The following is an 18,579-nucleotide window of genomic DNA, read 5'->3' on the forward strand; positions in this document are numbered from 1 at the left end:
AACGCAGCATGTGATTAACTACAACCATTTAGCAAGTCGGACATTTCCAAGTTTCCTTGTGCAGACTAGTACTTGAACGAGGTATAATATAAACGGTCAGTGTGGATGGCAGATGAGCTGGCAGGTAGATTTTAGTTTAGGACACAGTTCACTCCAGTACAGAATGTGTCGGAAATCAAATCAATCAAATTGGCTCCTGAGTGGTGCAGCGGTCTAAGGCACTGCATCTCAGTGCTAGAGGCGTCACTACAGACCCTGGTTCGATTATAGGCTGTATCACAACCGGCCGTGATTGGGAGTGCCATAGGGCGGCGCACAATTTGTCCAGGTTTGGCGGGGTTAGGCTGTCATTGTAAATAAGAATTTGTTCTTAACTGACTTGTCTAGTTAAATAAAGGTTAAATAAAAAATGTATCAAACTGTAGACCTTACTGTGAAATGCTTACTTACAAGACCTTAACCAACAGTGCAGTTCAAGAAGAGTTAAGAAAATATTTACCAACTAAACCCCAAAAATATGAAGTAAAAAAATACTAAGTACACACCCCTGAGGGGCCCCAGTGTTGAGGATCAGCGTGTCAGATGTGTTGCTACCTACCCTTACCACCTGGGGGCGGCCCGTCAGGAAGTCCAGGATCCAGTTGCAGAGGGAGGTGTTTAGTTCCAGGGTCCTTCGCTTAGTGATGAACTTTGAGAGCACTATGGTGTTAAACGCTGAGCTGTACTCAATGAACAGCATTCTCACATAGGTGTTCCTTTTGTCCAGGTGGGAAAGTGCAGTGTGGAGTGCGAGTGAGATTGCGTCATCTGTGGATCTGTTTGGACGGAGGCGAATTGGAGTGGGTCTAGAATATCCGGGAGGATGCTGTTGATGTTAGCTATGACCAGCCTTTCAAGCACTTCATGGCTACCGACGTGAGTGCTACGGGCGGTAATAATTTAGGCAGGACACCTTCACTTCCTTGGGCACAGGGACTATGGTGGACTGCTTGAAACATGTAGGTATTACAGACTCCGTCAGGGAGATGTTGAAAATGTCAGTCACTTGCCAGATGGTGCTTTGAGTACATGTCCTCGTAATCTGTCTGGCCCCACGGCTTTGTGAATGTTGACATGTTTAAAAGTCTTGCTCACATTGGCTACCGAGAGCGTTATCACACAGTCGTCCAGAACAGCTGGTGCTCTCAAGCATGCTTAAGTGTTGATTGCCTTAAAGCAAGCATAAAAGGCATGTAGCTTGTCTGGTAGGCTCGCGTCACTGGGCAGCTCACGTAGGGGTTTCCCTTTGTAGTCCATAATAGTTTTCAAGCCCTACCACATCTGACGAGCGTCGAAGTCGGTGTAGTAGGATTCAATCTTAATCCTGTATTGACGCTTTGCTTTTTTGATGGTATAGAAGGATTTCTTATAAGTGTCCGGATTAGTGTCCCATTCCTTGAAAGCAGCAGCTCTAGCCTTTAGCTTGATGCGGATGTTGCCATGGCTTCTGGTTGGGCTATGTACGTACGGTCACTGTGGGGACGACGTCGTCAATGCACTTATTGATGAAGCCGATGACTGAGGTGGTATACTCCTCAATGCCATTGGATTAATCCCAGAACATATTCCAGTCTGTGCTAGCAAAACAGTCCTGTAGCGTAGCATCCGCGTCATCTGACCACTTCCGTATTGAGCGAGTCGCTGGTACTTCCTGCTTTAGTTTTTGCTTGTAAACAGGAATCAGGAGGATAGAATTATGGTCAGATTTGCCAAATGGAGGGTGGGGGAGAACTTTGTATGGATCTCTGTGTGGAGTAAAGGTGGTCTCGATTTTTTCCCATTGGTTGCACAGGTGACATGCTGGTAGAAATTAGGTAAAATTAATTTAAGTTTGCCTGCATTAAAGACCACAGCCACTAGGAGCGTCGCTTCTGGATGAGCATTTTCTTGTTTGCTAATGGCCTTATAGAGTTGGTTGTGTGCGGTCTTAGTGCCAGAATCGGTTTGTGGTGGTAAATAGACGGCTACGAATAATATTGATGAGAACTCTCTTGGTAGATATTGTGGTCTACAGCTTATTAAAAGGTACTCTACCTCAGGCGAGCAATAACTTGCACCAGCTGTTATTGAGAAATAGACATCTTACCAGACGTAGCTTCTCTGTTCTGCCGGTGCATGGAAAATCCCGCCAGCTCTATATTATCTGTGTCGTCCTTCAGCCACTATTCTGTGAAACATAAGATAGTAATGCACCATAACGTTCGATTCCAACCGCCAATAAACCCCACCGATGAAGAAGATGACAGATGATAATTGCCTGTACACGGCGGCAGATAGTCTAGTGGTTAAGAGCATTGGGCCAGTAACTGAAAGTTTGCTGGTTTGAATCCCCGAGCCAACTAGAGTGAAAAATTACGATGTGTCCTTGAGCAAGGCACTTAACCCTAATTGCTCTGGATAAGAGTGTCTGCTAATTGCACTACATTTACATTTACATTTAAGTCATTTAGCAGACGCTCTTATCCAGAGCGACTTACAAGTCGCTCTAACTTGCACTAACATATACAGATAAAATGATCAAAAGCAGCAACAAACAGTTAAGATCAGTACTGTGCTGGTTCCAGACATAAGTGGTCACTTATGTGGTCACCACTAACACCACTAAGCAAGGGGCACCACCAAGCAAGTGGCAGCATGATGACCAAGGAGCTCTCCAAACAGGTCAGGGACACATTTGTGGAGAAGTACAGATCAGGGTTGGGTTATAAAAAAATATCAGAAACTTTGAACAAAGCACCATTAAATCCATTCTTAAAAAATATAAAGAATATGGCACCACAACAAACCTGCCAAGAGAGGGTTGCCCACCAAAACTCACGGACCAGGAGAGGAGGGCATCAATCAGAGAGGCAACAAAGAAACCAAAGATAACCCTGAAGGAGCTGCAAAGCTCCACAGCAGAGATTGGAGTATCTGTCCATAGGACCACTTTAAGCCATACACTCCACAGAGCTGGGCTTTACGGAACAGTGGCCAGAAAAAAGCCATTGCTTAAAGAAAAAAATAAGCTAACACGTTTGGTGTTCGCCAAAAGACATGTGGGCGACTCCCCAAACATATGGAAGAAGGTACTTGGTCAGATGGTACTAAAATTTAGCATTTTGGCCATCAAGGCAAACGCTATGTCTGGCGCAAACCCAACACCTCTCATCACCGCGAAAACACCAACCCCACAGTGAAGCATGGTGGTGGCAGCGTCATGTTGTGGGGATGTTTTTCATCGGCAGGGACTGGGAAACTGGTCAGAATTGAAGGAATGATGTATGCCGCTAAATACAGAAATTCTTGAGGGAAACCTGTTTCGGTCTTTCAGAGATTTGAGACTGGGACGGAGGTTCACCTTCCAGCAGGACAATGACCCTAAGCATACTGCTAAAGCAACACTCAAGTGGTTTAAAGGGAAACATTTAAATGTCTTGGAATGGCCTAGTCAAAGCCCAGACCTCAATCTAATTGAGAATCTGTGGTATTACTTAAAGATTGCTGTACACCAGCGGAACCCATCCAACTTGAAGGAGCTGGACCAGTTTTGCCTTGAAGAACGGACAAAAATCCCAGTGGCTAGATATGCCAAGCTTATAGAGACATACCCCAAGAAACTTACAGCTGTAATTGCTGCGGAAGGTGGATCAACAAAGTATTGACTTTGGGGGGGTGAATAGTTATGCACGCTCAAGTTCTTTTTTTGTTGTTGTTTGTTTCACAATAAAAAAATATTTTGCATCTTCAAAGTGGTAGGCATGTTGTATAAATCCAATTATATAAACCCCCCAAAAATCTATTTTAATTCCAGGTTGTAAGGCAACAAAATAAGAAAAATGCCAAGGGGGTGAAAACTTTCGCAAGCCACTGTACCTAGCTCATGGTTAGCTAAACTCAGCAAACGTCCTCTCACTGTCAACTGCGTTTATTTTAAGCAAACTTAACATGTGTAAATATTTGTATGAACACAACAAGATTCAACAACTGAGACATAAACTGAACAAACTCCACAGACATGTGACTAACAGAAATTGAATAATGTGTCCCTGAACAAAGGGGGGGTCAAAATCAAAAGTAACAGTCAGTATCTGATGTGGCCACCAGCTGCATTAAGTACTGCAGTGCATCTCCTCATGGACTGCACCAGATTTGCCAGTTCTTGCTGTGAGATGTTACCCTTCCACCAAGGCACCTGCAAGTTCCCGGACATTTCTGGGGGGAATGGCCCTAGCCCTCACCCTCCGATCCAACAGGTCCCAGACGTGTTCAATGGGATTGAGATCCGGGCTCTTCGCTGGCCATGGCAGAACACTGACATAACTGTCTTGCAGGAAATCATGCACAGAACGAGCAGTATGGCTGGTGGCATTGACATGCTGGAGGGTCATCTCAGGATGAGCCTGCAGGAAGGGTACCACATGAGGGAGGAGGATGTCTTCCCTGTAACGCACAGCATTGAGATTGCCAGCAATGACAACAAGCTCAGTCCGATGATGCTGTGACACACCGCCCTAGACCATGATGGACCCTCCACCTCCAAATCGATCCCACTCCAATGTACAGGCATCGATGTAAAGCTCATTCCTTCGACGATAAACACGAATCCGACCATCACCCCTGGTGAGACAAAACCGCAACTTGTCCAGTGAAGAGCACTTTTTGCCAGTCCTGTCTGGTCCAGAGACGGTGGGTTTGTGCCCATTGGCGACGTTGTTGCCGGTGATGTCTGGTGAGGACCTGCCTTACAACAGGCCTACAAGTCGTCAGTCCAGCCTCTCTCAGCCTATTGTGGACAGTCTGAGCACTGATAGAGGGATTGTGCGTTCCTGGTGTAACTCGGGCAGTTGTTGTTTCCATCCTGTGCCTGTCCTGCAGGTGTGATGTTCGGATGTACTGATCCTGTGCTTGTTTTGTTACAAGTGGTCTGCCACTGCGAGGACAATCAGCTGTCTGTCCTGTCTCCCTGTAGCGCTGTCTTAGGCTTCTCACGGGTGCATGTTCATTAATTGTTTATGGTTCATTGAACAAGCATGGGAAACAGTGTTTAAACCCTTTACAATGAAGATCTGTGAAGTTATTTGGATTTTAACAAATTATCTTTGAAAGACAGGGTCCTGAAAAAGTGACGTTTCTTTTTTCGCTGAGTTTAGTTCGCAACATTAGCCTGGCTAAATGGCTAAATTAGCCGCTTATTTGTCAAGCCATTTAAATGCATGCTCCACTCTCAAGTTAAACTTCATGACTGATGCCATGGCTGTGCCTGCTGAGAAGGGAGCAGCAGCGAACCACAAGACTGCAGCCAAGGCAGCACTGGTCCAAACCTGCCCTGAATGTTGGGTGAGTAGTATTGATTGGTACTTTATGTGGAAGTCCCCAAATACAGGTGTGCCAAGCTTGTAGCGTCATACCAAAGAAGACCCGAGGTTGTAATCTCTGCCAAAGGTGCTTCAACAAAGTACGGAGTAAAGGGTCTGAAATCTTATGTAAATGTGATATTGACATATATTTTTTAAATACATTTGCTCAAATTTCTTAAAACCTGTTTTTGCTTCATCATTATGGTGTATTGTGTGTAAATTGATTAGGATTTTTTTTTTTTAACCCATTTTAGAATAAGGCTGTAACAAAATGTGGAAAAAGTAAAGGGGTCTGAAAACTAACCTAATGCACTCTATATGCCCCCTTTATTTATCCTATGGTTCTGACTTTGTGTACAGGGAGAATACTGTAAGAACGGCCCATATTCTGAATTCTGTCGCTGTACATTTCAAAAGTGCTTAAGAAATAGTTATATTGACTAAGTCTGTCCTAGCTCGCTCATCAATGTCTTAATTGAAATGACAGATTGCCTCTTATCCGCTCGTTGTTCCCTTATGTCAAAGTTTGTGCATCTTAATTGTCAGCCATATCAGCTATGTTTTCTTTTAAAAATGCAGTAAATGAGACTGAATGAACTGTTTCGCTGCCAGACAAGACTCCGCTGATAGCCAGGTGTAGAGGTGGTAAGGAGTCAATCCATTGTGCTGAAAAGAACGCTCTGCTGTTGAGAAAGCTTTATGTAGGCCCAAACAGTTTGTGGTACCTTTAAAATCAAATCAAATTGTATTGGTCACATACACATATTTAGCAGATGCTATTGCGGGTGTAGCGAAATGCTTGTGTTCCTAGCTCCAACAGTGCAGTAGTATCTAACAATTCACAACAATACACACAAATCTAAAAGTAAAAGAATGGAATTAAGAAATATGTACATATTAGATTGAGCAATGTCAGAAATACAGTAGAATATAATACAGTCTATACATATGAGACGACTAAAGCAGTATGTAAACATTATTTAAACCAACTAGTGTTCCATTTTTAATGTGGCCAGTGATTCCAAGTATATTTATATAGGGAGGCATATCACCTTTGTCACTGTTATTTTAAAATTTTTATTTATCCATTATTTTACCAGGTAAGTTGACTGAGAACACGTTCTCATTTACAGCAACGACCTGGGGAATAGTTACAGGGTAGAGGAGGGGGATGAATGAGCCAATTGTAAACTGGGGATTATTAGGTGACCGTGATGGTTTGAGGGCCGGATTGGGAATTTAGCCAGGACACCGAGGTTAACACCCCTACTCTTACGATAAGTGCCATGGGATCTTTAATGACCTCAGAGAGTCAGGACACTCGTTTAACGTCCCATCCGAAAGACGTCCCTACACAGGGCAGTGTCCCCAATCACTGCCCTGGGGCATTGGTCTATGTTTTAGACCAGAGGAAAGAGTGCCTCCTACTAGCCCTCCAACACCACTTCCAGCAGCATCTGGTCTCCCATCCAGGGACTGACCAGGACCAATCCTGCTTAGCTTCAGAAGCAAGCCAGCAATGAATGAATGAATGAATGAAAAGTAATGTGTTGTGTAGTGGCTTTGCTGGCATGCATCTGAAATGTTTTTGGGGAGTTTAACCCATCAACATTTACAAGCTAAAATCCCCACTGAGCAATATAGATTTCCCAAGACTAAAATTCGTTACAAACAGTGGACTAAGTTTTTGTAGATTTTACCCTTCACAAAGGTGAAAAAAAAAGAAAGTTGTTTAGGGGTGCAAGGGCGAATTTTGTTATTGCACACCAGCACCTCACAGTAGGCGTTTCCTAACGGAAATATGCAAATACATGGTAGAACGCACCAATAGGATCTCACTAGCTCGTGCTTGGCTCTGCCCACCTTGTTCTGCCCACTTTGACTAATTTGCAGTGGTGTAAAGTACTTAATTAAAAACACTTTAAAGTACTACTTAAGTTGTTTTTTGGGGTATCTGTACTTTACTATTTAAGAATGTAGTTAAGTTTTACTTAACTACATTCCTAAAAAAATAAGGTATATTTTACTCCATACATTTTCCCCGACACCCAAAAGTACTGATTACATTTTGAATGCTTAGCAGGACAGGAAAAGGTTAAATTTATGCATTTATCAAGAAAAAAAAACCCTGGTCATCACTACTGCCTCTGATCTGGTGGACTCACTAAACACACATGCTTCATTTGTAAATTATGTCTGAGTGTTGGCTATCTGTAAATTAAAAAAAACAAGAACATAGTGCTGTCTAGTTAGCTTAATTTAAGGAAATTGAAATGATTTGTACTTTCACTTTTGACACATAAGTATATTTAAAACCAAATACGTGTTTTACTTTTACTCAAGTACTATTTTACTGAGTCTCTCACTTTTACTTGAGTTACTCAAATATGACAATACGGTACATTTTCCAACACTACAAATTTGTTCCCATTGAAAACGACAGGCTCTGGTCTATCTTGGGTTAGTTTTAGTTGTAGAAATCTTTGGCTATAGTATTTGACATTGGGCGCGTTCAACTGGATCACTTTTCTCAAGTCTTTCAAGGTGTGTTGCATTATGGGGATTAAACATTTCTGACTTGTGCCTACATGTCAACTGCATGGGAGGTTGAGCAATAAGGTGAAAGCAACCGACTCAAGATGAAAGTTGAGGAGTGAAATCAGGGGAGGTGTGTCTGCCACGGACACTGTGATGGTTTTCCAACAGTAAGGCTCAGATCAACATGGCATTGTCAACATAATACATATACGTTTGTCTGTATAAATGTCAACATAAACGTTACTATTCACCCATATCACACACTCAAACTGGAAACATAACCTGTGTATAATTAATTGGTTAGAGAGAGGTTTCAAATCACTTTTCATTTGTATCCCCTGTAGCGTTAAAATGTTGCAAAGTTGCTTCCTGTTTCAGTCATGTATTTGGCCAAACAAAAACACCCAAATGATTGACAAATAGTGACTAGTGAGGTGGTGGCTGCATGGTGCAGTTGGTGAAAAGCAACTGCAGCGACTTCATAAAAAACCGCATGACCTAAATCACAATTTTTTATCATTCACGCAGTCGACATGTAATCGCAAATCAGACAATTTTTATAACCATAATACAACACACTTTGAAAGAAGGTATCGAACCGTGCTCAAAGACTAGACCACAAATGATCTGCTCGAACGCGCCCGCTCTCTCGCTTTGCCTGCCAGCAAAACATTGTTGAGCGATTATGAGTTTATGCAACGTGTTTACCTCGGTGTGCTGTGTACAGTAAACACTACACATTGTTACAATGCTTATAAGTGAATTCTTCATTATGGTAAATCAACCAACGTTATTGTCATCGCAACTTTTTTACGAGAACAGGGTTGTAGAAGTGACTCTGAACCGCGTTATGTTGGGATTTTGGAAGGAGATTGAGACGAGGAGAAAACGCTCTGCGAGCTTCAATTGTATTTCTAAAGATGGTAAGCACATAACGCTATTATTATAAGGACTAGTTTTTAGACAGACCAGCCGTTTCATTGGCCAGTGCTAATTCGGATAGCCGTAGTAACAGCAAAGATGTTATTTTTGCTATTACAAATTCAGTTTAGGAAAAAGTACCCAATTGTCATACTTGAGTAAAAGTAAAGATACCTTAATACAGGGGTATTCAATTAAGCTCTAGACAAGCAGTGTGGGGAGTTCCTTACTAATTAGTGACCTCAATGAAATAAGCGAAAACGCGCAAACACTTGGCGCTCCATGGAATGAGTTTGACAGCTGTGCCTTAATAGAAAATAAAGTAAAAGTCATTAAAATACTATTTGAGTATAAGTCCAAAAGTATGTGGTTTTAAATATACTTAAGTATCTAAAGTATATGTATTTGCTCAAATATACTTAAGTACCAAAAGTAAAAAATCATTTAAAAGTCCTTATATTAAAGCAAACCAGATGGCACCATTTTCTTTTTATAATTTAATGATAGCCAGCAGTGCACTCCAATATTCAGAAATCATTTACAAACGAAGCATTTCTCTTTAGTGAGACTGCCAGATCAGAGGCAGTAGGGATGACCTGGGATGTTCTGTTGATAAGTCCTTGAATTGGGCAATTTTCCTGTCCTGATAAGCATTCAAATTTAATGGAGTACTTTTAGGTGTCAGGGAATATATATGGAGTAAAAAGTACATTCTTTTCTTTAGGAATGTTGTGAAGTAAAAGTCAAAGTTGTCAAAAATATAAATAATGAAGTACAGATACACCAAAAAACGACGTAAGTTGTACTTTAAAGTATTGTTACTAAAGTACTTTATGCCACTGTACAAGTTCAATTGTGGGGTATTTACAATAAACAGGAACATATCTGAAATACTGAACAAAAATGAAACATTTAAAGTGTTGGTCCCATGTTTCATGAGCTGAACTAAAAGATCCCAGAAATGTTCCATACGCACAAAAAGTGTATTTCTCTCAGATTTTGTGCACAAATGTGTTTACATCCCTGTTAATGAGCATTTCTCATTTGCCACGATAATCCATCCATCTGAGAGGTGTGGCATATCAAGAAGCTGATTAAACAGCATGATCATTACAAAGGTGCACCTTGTGCTGGGGACAAAATGCCACTCAAATGTGCAGTTTTGTCACGCAACACAAATCTAAGTTTTGAGGGAGCTTGCAATGTGCATGCTGACTGCAGGAATGTCCACCAGAGATGTTGCCAGATAACTAAATGTTCATTTCTCTACCATAAGCCGCCTCCAATGTCGTTTAAGAGAATTTGGCAATACGTCCAACCAGTCTCACAACCGCAGACCACATCAGTCCAGGACCTCCACATCCAGTTTCTTCACCTGCGGGATCGTCTAAGACAGACCACCCAGAGAGCTGATGAATGTGGGTTTGCACAACCAAAGAATTTCTGCACAAACTGTCTCAGGGAAGCTCATTTGCGTGCTCGTCGTCCTCACCAGGGCCTTGACCTGACTGCAGTTTGGTGTCGTAACCGACTTCAGTGGGCAGATGCACACCTTCGATGGTCACTGGAATGCTGGAGAAGTGTCCTCTTCACAGATTATCCCAGTTTCAACTGTAACGGGCAGATGGCAGACGTGGGCAAGCGGTTTGCTGATGTTAATGTTGTGAACAGAGTGCCCTATGGTGGTGGTGGGGTTATGGTATGGGCAGGCATAAGCTTCGGACAACGAACAAAAATGCATTTTATTGATGGTAATTTGAATGCACAGAGATACTGTGACAAGATCCTGAGGCCCATTGTCTTGCCATTCATCTGCTGCCATCACCTCATGTTTCAGCATGCTAATGCATAGCCCCATGTTGCAAAGATCTGTACACAATTCCTGGAAGCAGAAAATGTCCCAGTTCTTCCATGGCCTGCATACTCACCAGACGTCCCCTGTCGAGTATGTTTGGTATGCTCTGGATCGATGTGTACGACAGCGTGTTCCAGTTCCCGCCAATATCCAGCAACTTTGTACAGCCATTGAAGAGGAGTGGGAAAACATTCCACATGCCACAATCAACAGCCTGATCAACTTTATGCGAAGGAGATGTGTCACGCTGCATGAGCCAAATGGTAGTTACACCAGATACTGCCTGGTTTTCTGATCTACGCCCCTAACTTTTTTTTAAGGTATCTGTGAACAACAGATGCATATCTGTATTCCCAGACATGTGAAATGCATAGATTAGGTCCTAATGTATTTATTTCAATTGACTGATATGCTTATATGAACTTTAACCTAGTAACATTTTTTAAATTGTTTATATTTTTTCAGTGTATTTACGCTATGATATCCATGGTTTTGCACCAACCTGTGGCAGTGAATGGAAAAAGTATGACTGTAAAAAATATATTGAATTGTTACCTTCACCATATATGGCCTTTTATCAAAACCATGCAGGGGTAACTGAAGTGTTTGTTAGAATGTCAGTCTCATGTAGCAAGGGTCTGGCTGAATTCAACAACATGTAAAACTTTTTCCTACCAAATGCAACTGCTACAGTTGAAGTCGGAAGTTTACATACACCTTAGCCAAATACATTTAAACTCAGTTTTTCACAGTTCCTGACATTTAATCCTCGTAAAAATTCCCTGTCTTACGTCCGTTAGGATCACCACTTTATTTTAAGAATGTGAAATGTCAGAATAATAGTAGAGAATTATTTATTTCAGCTTTTATTTCTTTCATCACATTCCCAGTGGGTCAGAAGTTTACATACACTCAATTAGTATTCGGCAGCATTGCCTTTAAATAGTTTTACTTGGGTCAAATGTTCCGGGTAGCGTTCCACAAGCTTCCCACAATAAGTTGTGTGAATTTTGGCCCATTCCTCCTGACAGAGCTGGTGTAACGGAGTCAGGTTTATAGGCCTCCTTGCTTCTACATGCTTTTTCAGTTCTGTCCACACATTTTCTATAGGATTAAGGTCAGGGCTTTGTGATAGCCACTCCAATACCTTGACTTTGTTGTCCTTAAGCCTATTTGCCACAACTTTGGAAGTATGCTTGGGGTCATTGTCCATTTGGAAGACCCATTTGCGACCAAGCTTTAACTTCCTGACTGATGTCTTGAGATGTTGCTTCAATATATCCACATAATTTTCCATCCCCATGATGCCATCTATTTTGTGAAGTGCAACAGTCCCTCCTGCAGCAAAGCACCCCCACAACATGATGCTGCCACCCCCGTGCTTCAAGGTTGGGATGGTGTTCTTCTGCTTGCAAGCCTCCCCCTTTGTCCTCCGAACATAACAATGGTCATTATGGCCAAACAGTTCTATTTTTGTTTCATCAGACCAGAGGACATTTCTCCAAAAAGTACAATCTTTGTCCCCATGTGCAGTTGTAAACCGTAGTCTGGCTTTTTTATGGCGGTTTTTGGGCAATGGCTTCTTCCTTGCTCAGCGGCCTTTCAGGTTATGTCGATATAGGACTCGTTTTACTCTGGATATAGATTTTTTTTGTACCTGTTTCCTCCAGCATCTTCACCAGGTCCTTTGCTGTTGTTCTGGGATTGATTTGCACTTTTCGCGCCAAAGTACGTTCATCTCTAGGAGACAGAATGCGTCTCCTTCCTGAGCGGTATGACGGCTGCGTGGTCCCATGGTGTTTATACTTGCGTACTATTGCTTGTCCAGATGAATGTGGTACCTTCAGGCATTTGGAAATTGCTCCCAAGGATGGACCAGACTTGTGGAGGTCCCCAATTTTTTTTTCTGAGGTCTTGGCTGATTTCTTTAAATTTTCCCTTGATGTCAAGCAAAGAGGCACTGATTTTGATGGTAGGCCTTGAAATGCATCCACAGGTAAACCTCCAATTGACTCAAATTTTGTCAATTAGCCTATCAGAAACTTCTAAAGCCATGACATAATTTTCTGGAATTTTCCAAGCTGTTTAAATTAAAGGCACAGTCAACTTAGTGTATGTAAAGTTCTGACCCACTGGAATTGTGATACAGTGAAATAATCGGACTGTAAACAATTGTTGGAAAAATGACTTGTGTCATGCACAAAGTAGATGTCCTAACCGACTTGCCAAAACTATAGTTTGTTAAAAGGAAATTTGTGGAGTGGTTGAAAAACGAGTTTTAATGACTACAACCTAAGTGTATGTAAACCTCCGACTTCAACTGTTTATCTTAGCCAAATACATTTAAACTCAGTTTTTCACAATTCCTGACATTTAATCCTAGTAAAAATGCCCTCTGGTTATGAAATGTCATTATATTTAAAGATAAACTTAAAGCACTAATATCTGACATGTAAGTAGGTGTTATTCAATCTGCCACTGTTTTCTGCCTCCCTGGCTTTGTTTATTCAAGTGAATGAGGTCCTTACCATCCTATTACACCAGTAAGTACAGTGATTATCATCACTTAACATTGCGCACTGCCACTGGCCTTTCTCTAAGTGGAACCAAATAGCCTTTAATAACCCTCTAAAGCGCTCAGGTCAATGTTCACTCATGGGATGCAATATCAAACGTGCACACACACACACACACCCTCGACTAGCACACTGACAACAAGGGTCACTGTCCTTATCTGTAAACTAAAAAAGGGGCGGGGTAGTCAGGGTGTTAACCTGGCTAATAACTCATTAGGGCATTTCCTTCGAAAAGGACCCATGAGCACCAATGTGAAGTTCGTAGGAGCTTATAAAATTGTGTGTCATATGAATGCAAAGAGTCTGTATTTTACTCTATTTGCTGGTTTTAAGTATTACACTTTCAAATCGCTCTTTGTTGACTGTTGCTGGGTGCTATCGTCCTCCATCAACACCGGCCTGTACCCTACCTGCCCTAAGCTCTCTCCTGGCCCCTTACACCAAGTCTGAATTTGTCCTGCTAGGTGACCTGAACTGGGACATGCTTAAACCAACTGACCAAGTCCTAAAGCAATGGGACTCCCTAAAAATTTCTCTGATTATTACCAATCCCACAAGGTATGACTCCAAACACCCAGAAAAGGCTACTCTTCTTTGTTATCCTCACAGATAATCCTGATCGGTATCAGTGTGGTGTTTTCTGTAATGACCTTAGAGATCACTGTTTTACAGCCTGTGTTCGTAATGGCTGCTCAGTGATATGACCTGTCCTGATTTGTCATAGACGCTTGCTAAAAAACTTCAATGAGCAAGCCTTCCTTAATGAACTGACCTCTGTAAAATGGTATAGAATCAGCTTGATCCCCTCTGTCGAAGACGCTTGGACCTTCTTTTCGTGTTTTCAGTGGTATTGTTGACAAACACGCCCCCATAAAGAAAATTAGCATTAAAGACAGGTTCAGCCCCTGGTTCGACAGTGATCTTGCAGAGTTACTCCACCTCAAATTGCATATGGCTAAAGGCTCGGCACATGCATACTCAGGCTGACTGGCTTTCGTTGAGGCAAATGAGAAAAAGGTGCACTCAGGCTGTCCGGAAGGTCAAAGTTAGTTACTTTAAGGAGCAGTTCTCTCTCTGTGGGTCTAACCCCAAGAAGTTCTGGAAAACGGTTAAAGACCTGGAGAATAAACCCTCCTCCTCACAGCTACCCACGTCCCTTAAAGTTGATGATGTGGTTGTTACTGGCAAGATACACATGGCTGAGCTCTTTAATAACCACTTCATTAAGTCAGGATCCCTATTTGATTCAGCCATGCCTCCTTGCCCGTCCAACATTTCCTCATCTCCCACCCCTTCTAATACGACTATCTCCGACGCTTCTCCATCTTTTCCCCCTGCTCCTCTACAAAGTTTCTCCCTGCAGGCGGTCACTAAGTCCAAGGTGCAAAAGGAGCTCCTTAAACTTGACCCCCAAAAAACATCTCGGACAGATGTTTTAGACCCTTTCTTCTATAAGGTCGCTGCCCCTATCATCGCCAAGCCTATCTCTGACCTTTCTAACCTGTCTCTCCTTTCTGGGGAGGTTCCCATTGCTCGGAAGGCAGCCACAGTTCGTCCGTTATTTAAAGGGGGAGATCAAGGTGTTCCTAACTGTTATAGGCCTATTTCTATTTTGCCCTGTTTATCAAAAGTGTTGGAAAACTTGTCAATAATCAACTGACTGACTTTCTTAATGTCTATAGTATTCTCTATGATATGCAATCTGGTTTCCACTCAGGTTATGGATGTGTCACTGCAACCTTAAAGGTCCTCAATGATGTCACCATTGCCCTTGATTCTAAGCAATATTGTGCTGCTATTTTGATTGACTTTGCCAAAGCTTTTGAAAGGGTAGACCATTCTGTTCTTGTGGGCCGGCTAAGGAGTATTGGTGTTTCTGAGGGGTCTTTGGGCTGGTTTGCTAACTGCCTCTCTCAAAGAGTGCAGTGTATAAAATCAGAATCTGCTTTCTCAGCCACTGCCTGTCACCAAGGGAGTACCCCAAGGCTCAATCCTAGGCCTCACGCTCTTATCAATTTACCTCAACAACATAGCTCAGGCAGTAGGAAGTTCTCTCATCCATTTATATGCAGATGAAAGTCTTCCACTCAGCTGCCCCCTCCCCGGATTTTGTGTTAAATGCTCTACAACAAAGCTTCCTTAGTGTCCATAAAGCTTTCTCTACCCTTGACCTTGTTCTGAACACCTCCAAAACAAAGCTCATGTGGTTTGGTAAGAAGAATGCCCCTCTCGCCACAGGTGTGATTACTACCTCTGAGGGTTTAGAGCTTGAGGTAGTCACCTCATACAAGTACTTTGGTGTATGGCTAGACGGTACACTGTCCTCTCAGCACATATCAAAGCTGCAGGCTAGGCTTTGTTTCCTCTATCGTAATCGCTCCTCTTTCACCCCAGCTGCCAAACTAACCCTAATTCAGATGACCATCCTACCCATGCTAGATTACGGAGACATAATTTATAGATCGCAGGGGAGGGTGCTCTCGAGCGGCTAGATGTTCTTTACCATTCGGCCATCAGATTTGCCACCAATGCTCCTTATAGGACACATCACTGCACTCTATCCTCTTCTGTAAACTGGTCGTCTCTGTATACCCGTCGCAAGACCCACTGGTTGATGCTTATTTATAAAACCCTCTTAGGCTTCAGTCCCCCCTATCTGAGATACCTACACGCATCCCTTGGTCGCTCCTCTTTTCAGTTCGCTGCAGCTAGCGACTGGAACGAGCTGCAACAAACACTCAAACTGGGCAGTTTCATCTCAATCTCTCCATTCAAAGACTCAATCATGGACACTCTTACTGACAGTTGTGGCTGCTTTGCATGATGTATTGTTGTCTCTACCTTCTTGCCCTTTGTGCTGTTGTCTGTGCCCAATAATAATGCTTGTACCATGTTGTGTTGCTGCCTTGCTATGTTGTTGTTTTAGGTCTCTCTTTATGTAGTGTTGTCTCTCTTGTCGTGATGTGTGTTTTGTCGATTTTATTTATATATATATATATATTTATTATATTTATATGATTATTTTTTATCCCAGCCCCCGTCCCTGCAGGAGGCCTTTTGGTAGGCAGTCATTGTAAATATGAATTTGTTCTTAACTGGCTTGTCTCGTTAAATAAAAATATATTAATTGTTGGGAAATGAAGAATGTCATTGTATGCTGTACCGTTCAGATTTCCCTTCACCGGAACTAAGGGGCCTAGCCCAAACCATGAAAAACAGCCCCAGACCATTATTCTTCCTACAGCAAACTTTACAGTTGGCACTATGCATTGGGGTAGGTAGTGTTCTCCTGGCATCCGCCAAACCCAGATTTGTCTGTCGGACTGCCAGGTGGTGAAGCGTGATTCATCACTCCAGAGAACGTGTTTCCACTGCTCCAGAGTCCAATGGCGATGAGCTTTACACCACTCCAGCCAACGTTTGGCACTGTGCATGGTGATCACGTGCTGCTGCTTGGCCATGGAAACCCATTTCATGAAGCTACCAATTAACAGTTCTTGTGCTGACGTTGCTTCCATTGGCAGTTTGGAACTCGGTAGTGAGTGTTTCAACTGAAGAGTTTTACGCGCTTCAGCGGTCCCGTTCTGTGAGCTTGTGTGGCCTTCCACTTCGCGGCTGAGCAGTTGTTGCTCCTAGACGTTGCTACTTCACAATAACAGCACATACAGTTGACCAGGGCAGACATTTTATGAAGTGACTTTTTGGAAAGGTGGCATCCTATGACAGTGAAGGATGCCACCTTCATTGTCACGTTGAAATTCACTGAGCTCTTAAGGAAGGCTATTATACTGCCAGTGTTTGTCTATGGAGATTACATGGCTGTATGCATTTTTTTTATACACCTTTCAGCAACAGGTGTAGCTGAAATAGCCTAATCCACTCATTTGAAGGGGTGCCCACATACTTTTGTATATATAGTGTATCATGGACGTATGTTTGGATAGTACAGTATTGTCCAGCACAATACTGTAGAGTGTTGAGAGCACAGTACAGTAGTGAGGGAGAGAGCCACTGCCGTATTAAAAGCATAGTAGGCCCTGCCACATCATCCTCCCCTCCAGATCTTTACTTATGACTGAGTCAATATAGTAAATTAACATTGAGCCTGTGCAGTACAGCTGCGCATATATTGTCTTTCCATGACCTCAGGGTCACTACAGGAAGTAGGATCCACTAATGGGAATTTTAGAATGACTGCATGTTGTCATTTTCCCACAGTTGTTATGGTTAGGATTGTTGGAGGGTTAGCTGGTTCAAAATCTGCGCTTACAGGAAACGTATTTTAGCTGTGAGTTTGGCCTCTTGGCCTATTTGTATAGGGGTAGATCTGGAGCGTGAAGGAGAATCCAAAACAATACAATATGTTCTGTTTGTGCATACAGTACAGAGCAGGAATCCTGTCTGTCAGAATGCTACCTGACTACATTATGGGAGACTGTGGGCAAAGTTTATTATACACTGCTCAAAAAAATAATGGGAACACTTAAACAACACAATGTAACTCCAAGTCAATCGCACTTCTGTGAAATCAAACTGTCCACTTAGGAAGCAACACTGATTGACAATAAATTTCACATGCTGTTGTGCAAATGGAATAGACAACAGGTGGAAATTAGAGGCAATTAGGAAGACACCCCCAATAAAGTAGTGGTTCTGCAGGTGGTGACCACAGACCACTTCTCAGTTCCTATGCTTCCTGGCTGATGTTTTGGTAACTTTTGAATGCTGGCGGTGCTTTTACTCTAGTGGTAGCATGAGACGGAGTCTACAACCCACACAAGTGGCTCAGGTAGTGCAGCTCATCCAGGATGGCACATCAATGCGAGCTGTGGCAAGAAGGTTTGCTGTGTCTGTCAGCGTAGTGTCCAGAGCATGGAGGCGCTACCAGGAGACAGGCCAGTACATCAGGAGACGTGGAGGAGGCCGTAGGAGGGCAACAACCCAGCAGCAGGACCGCTACCTCCGCCTTTGTGCAAGGAGGAGCACTGCCAGAGCCCTGAAATGACCTCCAGCAGGCCACAAATGTGCTCGCATGTTTTTTCGAAAGTCAAATCAAACACTTCGTGAGAGCTCATAAGCTCATGTTACGCAACATTTCTATGCAATTGCATGTGATTTTTTAAATTTATTTTTTAAACATATTAAAAGAAGATCCCATCAGCTCTCTATAGGCTGGGCCTACTATATTTATTTAACTACTTTCCTAATATTAAGCAGATTGCTTCACTTTACAACAGGAGTATAGCCTACCTGGCATTCCCTATGCCCCTGTTCCGAGACAGGTGCGTGATAATGCTCCATTCTAAATTAA

At 42.6% G+C, this 18,579-nt stretch overlaps 1 protein-coding gene across 2 annotated transcripts in view; it reads left to right on the forward strand.

Annotated features, from left to right (window-relative positions):
* The first annotated feature begins 8,521 nt into the window (after positions 1–8,521).
* Positions 8,522–18,579, forward strand: part of LOC139566059 (ceramide kinase-like) — a 35,481-nt gene continuing 25,423 nt past the window's right edge. The window contains exon 1 of one of the 2 annotated variants that reach the window (XM_071386917.1): positions 8,522–8,839. In XM_071386917.1, coding sequence (XP_071243018.1) covers positions 8,665–8,839 — 175 coding nt within the window. In that variant the 5' untranslated portion in view covers positions 8,522–8,664. The remainder of the gene's footprint in view (positions 8,840–18,579) is intronic. The other variant, XM_071386916.1, reaches the window with a different exon arrangement.

The sequence above is a fragment of the Salvelinus alpinus genome, chromosome 37 (assembly GCF_045679555.1).
Source record: "Salvelinus alpinus chromosome 37, SLU_Salpinus.1, whole genome shotgun sequence".
Classification (NCBI taxonomy): Eukaryota; Metazoa; Chordata; class Actinopteri; order Salmoniformes; family Salmonidae; genus Salvelinus; species Salvelinus alpinus.